The sequence below is a fragment of the Boleophthalmus pectinirostris genome, unplaced genomic scaffold (assembly GCF_026225935.1).
Source record: "Boleophthalmus pectinirostris isolate CB_2022bp ecotype Guang Dong unplaced genomic scaffold, ASM2622593v1 HiC_scaffold_4, whole genome shotgun sequence".
Taxonomy (NCBI): domain Eukaryota; kingdom Metazoa; phylum Chordata; class Actinopteri; order Gobiiformes; family Gobiidae; genus Boleophthalmus; species Boleophthalmus pectinirostris.
Genome location: NW_026571353.1, coordinates 2,601,447 through 2,607,953, shown reverse-complemented (window position 1 = coordinate 2,607,953; position 6,507 = coordinate 2,601,447). Strand labels below are relative to the sequence as shown.

The window sequence follows — 6,507 nt, the reverse complement described above, 5'->3', positions numbered from 1 at the left end:
CCCATTTAAAAGGGTATATTTTGTTAAAGTTTTGATCACAACGGTCCTAGATTGTCATTATTCTGAAACCCATGGATACATATTTCTCAGTATGGTAAAGAATTTCTCCATCTCCGTGAATAATGTTCCAAGTATGGCTTTAACTTTTATTTCTATTGAATCAAGCAGGTGACGTGCCACCTCCAGAAAGTTACATACTGTACCTTTAACCTTTTAAAATCCAGACAATTAAACATATTTGAGAAGCGCCCTGCACAGCACATATCTACAAGGTGAAAATACGTGCACCATTAACCTGACATGGAGGTATACATGTACCGTGTCCCTGACAGTCAGTACTCGGGGTAAATCCCTGTTTAAAGCCAAGCAGCTGCACTGGTCAGGCTAAAATGTCCTAAACTCCCCGGTACGATCGTCTCCTGCTGCAACCCCCTGCATACCGGCTCATGGGAAACATACTCCACGTTATGCACATAATAAACTCTAAACATGCACCACGTACCTTGTTAGGAGAAGGTTTATTCTCCTTTGTCTCGTTCCGGGAGGAGCTAACTTTGTGCTGAACGCTGTCTTCGGGCTTTCTGTCAGTTCTTAGCACATTCCTCTTTCCTTAAAACAATTAAAAACGCCATATAAATACACGCATACAACATTACATCCGTGTGCAAACGATGTGGAGATGCAAAGCCGTGTAAGAAGCCTATTTAGGACACATGCAGCGCTATAGTACACAAAGCTCCGTAGCCCATAGCGTGTCCGTGGCTTCCCCTGCACGCTGCTACGTAATTCATGCTTACCTTGCAGAAAACGTCAACAATATGTGGTTCTGGGTTACCTTTTGCCATGTCAGGGTCACGGGGAGCACGGGGGAGGACCAATGGTGGATATTTGCAGTCCCGTTTCAGCCGTAATAGTTCGTTTTTCAGTGCAAGTCTCCGGTAAACGCAGACATCACAACACCGCACCGCTGAGGGGGCGGCGTCACGGGGAACATTTAAAAAACCCTCTGCGGATCCTATTGGCTGTTCACGTCTCGAGGGACTGGCACGAGCGTGAATGCAGCCGCGTGATTGGTCGCTCGGTGAATACGCAAACAGCTGTTGGATAATTATCGTATGAAAGACGCTATCAAAACTTTATATTCATTTTGGAATAGGTCATCATTGAATTCAGATTGTGTTTGATTGTAAACTGCCAAAGATTTATATTAACAATAACAGGAGATGTAATGGTTTTCATTATTACAATCAAAATATAACCCATTAACTATCACTGTTTATGGTGTTGCTATTAAACAGTGTTGGGAAGGTTACTTTTAAAATGTATCCCCCTACAGATTACAGATTACATATCTCAAAATGTAGTTTGTGACGTAATCCGTTAAATTACTTAAAGTGAGTAATGTAATCTGAATACTTTGGATTACTTGATTTGCTGTAGAGAAGCAAAGACGAGGACATCATAACATAAGATGTTTTGTTTTATCTGCTAAAAGAAAATAAAAAGCCCAGACTTTACTGAACCAAATTAAAAATATTATTGAAGAGGAGAAGACAGGTCCATGCAGCATGATTTAGTCCTGTTAAATCCTGTTTTAGTCCTGGTTTTAGACCTGTTTTAGTCCTGGTTTAGTCCTGGTTTAAACCTGGTTTTAGTCCTGGTTTAGATCTAGTTTAGACCTGGTTTTAGTTCTGGTTTAGACCTGTTTTAGACCTGTTTTAGTCCGGTTTTAGTCCTGGTTTTAGTCCTGGATTTAGACCTGTTTTAGTCCTGTTTTTAGACCCTGTTTTAGACCTAGTTTTAGGGCGTTTTCACACCGACCAGTATTTGGTGCGCACCAAACGTTCCATTCGAACCAAAAGTGGTTAGTTCGGTTCGTTTGCGTTGGTGTGAAAGCGTCAATCGGACTCGGACCCGAACCAAATCAAGCGGACCGAGACCGCAAAAAAGAGGTGGTCTCGGTTCGCTTGAATCCGCACCAAATGACCAACTTTGGTGCGGTTCCTCTGGTATGAACGCGAACCCGGGTCCAAACCATAGACAGTATGGACAAACAGACTATTCGAAATGCATCATGGGAGGGACACGCGTCTCCTCTGCCTGAAATGACGCACTGTACGACTCCAGCGCAGTAACAGATTGTTGTCCAGACGCAGCCGCGATTCAGTTTCGAATTATTTTACCAACAATGGCCAATACAGAGAATGAAACACACGAAGATCAGAGCAAGAACCAGTGTGCGAACGTGTGGCTCCAGAGTGAGTCAAAATTGGGGGTGCGTACCCCTGTTCGGGACCTACACGCACAGAGACGACCCGGTGTTCCCCGTGATCACACAGCAACCAACATTTGTTATTTTAGGCTTTAATTAACCAAATAATTTCATGGCAATAGGCAATCGCCCATTCAATTGATACAACTTAAAAAAGTCCCTGTTTTTAGCCTAGTGTGAGAAATACAGTCGGACTAGATCCAAACCAGAGTCCTGAACCAGCGGGGGCAGCTCCGGTTCAGGCCGGGCTCCGAGGAGTTGGAGCGGGGAGCCTCGACCTGAGGAAGCCCGTCCCCGGGAAGAACCAAATGCGCGGAGGACGGACGCTCAGAACAACATATAACAAACCAAACTGGACTGACGCTTCTGTCCGGATGCTGCACCACCTCGGAACCAGCCGCGGTTCTTGAGCGCGGAGGACAGGAGCAGCGCCCGGACCTGTAGTCCACAGCGCATTCTCACTTTCCCGAACAGAACCAGCGCGCAGACGACGGAACGTACGCGCTCAGACCCAGTCATTGCGCACTGGTCTTTCTCGCCACCGTTTGGAACCAGCACATGGAGGACAGAGCCTCCGGACCATCTGACCAACGAGCTTGTAACAGACCAAGGACCAGACCCCAGCCCCGTCCTGAGGAGCTGCGCGCTACTGTGAGCGCTGTTGGCTGCTGCTGTTACCCGAGCTCTGGGCTGATGCGGTGAGTTTGTACAAAGTTCTACATGTTGCTGTTTTATGAGTTCATGGTGATAATTTGAGATGAGGACGGCCCGTGGTTTTAACAGGAACATCGGTGTTGATAACTGGAGGTATCGCTGTTTTACCGGGGAAACAGAGACACGTGAATCGAACCAGTTTTGGTTCGTTTGCCGGTGTGAACGCGGACCACACTGTAGTGTATTTGCTACATAATAACAATTTTATTGCCTGGTGCGGACCAACTAATCGAACTAGCGGTGTGAAAACGACCTTAGTCCTGGTTTAATCTTGGTTTTAGACCTGTTTTAGTCCTGGTTTAGACCTGGTTAAGATCTAGTTTAGACCTGGTTTAGTTTCCGGCAATGAGTGGAATTACTGAGAAAAAAAAACAAACAAAAAAAACAACAACAACAACAAAAAAGGGGGATATCGCCCAAAATGTGAAAACAGGAAAATACTGCCATGTAATCCATTTATATCAACAAAGTAACTGTAATCCAATTACCACTCACTGAAACAGTAACTGTAAACGAATACAGTCATAATTTGTACTCTGATTATGTAACTCCGGTACATGTAATCTGTCACTCCCCAACACTGCTATTAAATGATCACATTTGTAATATGTTAGCCAATTTATGTATCTTAAGTTTCCCCAAAAGCAGGAGTGGAAATAAGTAACTAATTACTAAAATGTACACTTTATGTACTGTTACTCTGCAGTGCTTCTCAAATAGCCCCCCCTGGGGGGGCGCGAGGCTCCGTCAAGGGGGGCGCGTTTGACCTCGGGGAGCATGCTTTTTTATTTTTTTATTTTGATTTTTTTTACTGTCTTAAGGGCCGTTCACACCAAAGCGTCAAAAAACGCCTTGACGCCTCTATTTGGAGCCTTTGCATTTGAGTTTAGACGCCCCCGACGCGCATCTTTGACGCCGTGGACGAACGGGACAAAAATACTTGACGCGCGTCCGTTGCCCTGGAAACAAGAGCCCGGTCCCGGTCTTTTCCCGAAACAATGTCAGACCAGACTGAGAGAGTGTTTTTATGACATAAAACATCAAAGGAGGAGATCGGGTCGACGACTGGGGCGTATATATATTTATACTCCGCTAATGACACTGGATCAGTCCCGGTCTAGTCCTGGTCTAATACCGGTCTGGTCCTGGTCTAATCACGGTCTAGTCCCGGTCTAGTCCTGGTCTAATCACGGTCTAGTCCCGGTCTAGTCCTTGTTTAGTCTCGGTCTAGTCTCGGTCTAGTCTCGGTCTAGTCTCGGTCTAGTCCTGGTTTGGTCCTGGTCCGGTCCTGGTGTAGTCCTCGCGATCGGCTCGGTGATTGTGGCGTATATATTTATTCTCCGTTCATGTTTGTGGTTCTCGTTCTGGTTCTCGGGTCTTTCTTCCTGATAATAACGTCGCTGCGTCTCTGGATACTCGTCCCTGATTGATTGACGCGGCGCGTCTGACGCGAAAAGTTCAGCATTTTCAACTTCTTGACGCTGACGCCTTGGACGCGCGTCTTGGCCGCTGACGCCAAAACGCTGAAGACGCGCTGCGCTGACGCCGAAAACGCGCCGCAAAAACGCAGGACGCTCTAGTCGCGCGTCCACATAGGCTTTACATAGAAAGTGGACGATTTGACGCTTTGGTCTGAACGGGCCTTTAGAATAAAGTGCAATTGCACTTCCACTACATTAGGGGGCAGTGGCGCTCTCATTGGCAGAGTGTGCGCAGGGAGCATTCGCTCGGTGGTGTAGGAGTTTTGTTTGCACTGAGCATGCGCGCTTTGCACACAGCACAGAGTTTGAGTATGAAGTGTAGACACCAAGTGTAGCAGACCCTCAAGTGACACCATGAAAAAATATTTAACAGGGATGAGAAGACAGACGGAGAGAGACGGAGATAAAGAGACAAACGAAAATCTCCCAAAAGCTAAGACGAGGAAATATGACGAAGCGTATGTAGCGCTTGGCTTCACTGTGACAACGGTGGGAGACGAGGAAAGACCGGTGTGCTTACTCGTCTAAAAATGTTGGCAGCCGACAGCATGAAGCCCAATAAATTAAGGCGTCACTTAAATACATTACACCCCAATCACTCTGATAAGCCGCTTGAGATTTTTCAGCGAAAACGTGCCGAATATTGCCGACAATCATCCCGCTTTGTGACTGCTACTTCAGTAAACCAGCGAGCGTTGTTGGCGTCATATTAGGTGGCAGTGTTACGCACAGGTGTACTTATAACAATTTTATAGACAAATGATACTATCTATAGTCACGCGGGGGGGCGCGAGATGTTTTATTCGTCCTAGGGGGGGCATGACAGAAAATAATTGAGAAGCACTGCTCTACAGGTACATGCACATTTCTGGGTACTTTTACCTATTGTTTTTTAAACAGATTTTAAAAACTCGTATTTGATTATAATTGTAGTATAGTTGTATTCATCGCATTAAAGTAGGCTCACTATTGTCTCTGCTCCTTTCTATCCTAACTTAAGTTCACATTCAATACTCTTTACACCAATGTTCAAAACCCACTCCTTGAAAGAGAATGGACTCAAAGAAGAGTCTGCTCTAAATCAGTGTCTGCTCTTCTGAGTCTGCACATTCAAAGCAGCATGTGTCTGCATTATCCTCCATTCATCCTCTGTTCTGAGCAATAACATATTTTAAAACTAGCCTTTTTAGATAAAGTAGGCTTATTAAGATTATTATTTCACAATTGTCAAAGACAGCAAAGCTAACAACAACTAGCACGCTAACATGCATTTCCTGATTATCGGACAATAAAAGGCCTTGTAATAAGATGCAGACAGTATTCTGCAAGACATATGTTGCTCAAAAAGATGGTAAAAATTGGGTACAGGGCCTCTACTATAAAGTTAAGTATGTAAAGCTATGTAGTGTCCCCACAATAGAAAACATAGAAACACAAAAAATTTGCATCTGAGAGCCCCTTCCCCCATGAAGAACCATCACCTCCTGCACCACACGTGACTCTTCATGGAGCCTTGTGTATAAAACGTGCCATGTTATTTATTCAAACCCACTTGTCATGGAAATATGTGGTCTGGTCCAAAAACTCCAAAATGTGAGCACTTTTTTTTGGAAATTTGTGTTTTGTCCATATGTACATACTGAGTAAAGTTTTATAAGAGATCTCAAATAAAGGTCCACATATGAACAACACTGGTGTACATTTGTAGCACACACTGCTGAACACCGTACTCTTGGAAAGAATGAACACTTTTTATTCACTCCCCCTCACTGTTTATGCGATAAAATCACAATATGTAACTTTTTAGCTAAAAAATACACAAAAAAAGCTTTTTATTTCATTTAAGTTGTCAATTGCACTGAAAAAAACTTACGTCCTTTCATACGTCCTTTCTGTAAGCGGGCTTGCATCTCCACAAACCTGACTCTTATCTGGCCTGTAGGAAGCCTCCTCCTGCTTGTTTCCATGGGGATGTTGTTCCTATGGCACATCTCCCACAGTATGGCAAAATGCATCTATTTCCATAAAGAATATTTTGAA

General features: G+C 44.5%; 1 protein-coding gene across 2 annotated transcripts in view; it reads right to left on the bottom strand.

The window, feature by feature from the left end:
- Nucleotides 1-6,482, bottom strand: part of kmt5ab (lysine methyltransferase 5Ab) — a 12,787-nt gene extending 6,305 nt beyond the window's left edge. The window contains exons 1-2 of one of the 2 annotated variants that reach the window (XM_055161584.1): nucleotides 6,341-6,482; nucleotides 503-609 (exon numbers count right to left, since the gene is read on the bottom strand). In XM_055161584.1, the coding sequence (XP_055017559.1) occupies nucleotides 503-609; nucleotides 6,341-6,482 (249 nt within the window). Of the gene's footprint in view, nucleotides 1-502; nucleotides 610-835; nucleotides 1,139-6,340 lie in introns of those variants that run through there. The other variant, XM_020938368.2, reaches the window with a different exon arrangement.
- Between the last annotated feature and the right edge of the window lie 25 nt (nucleotides 6,483-6,507).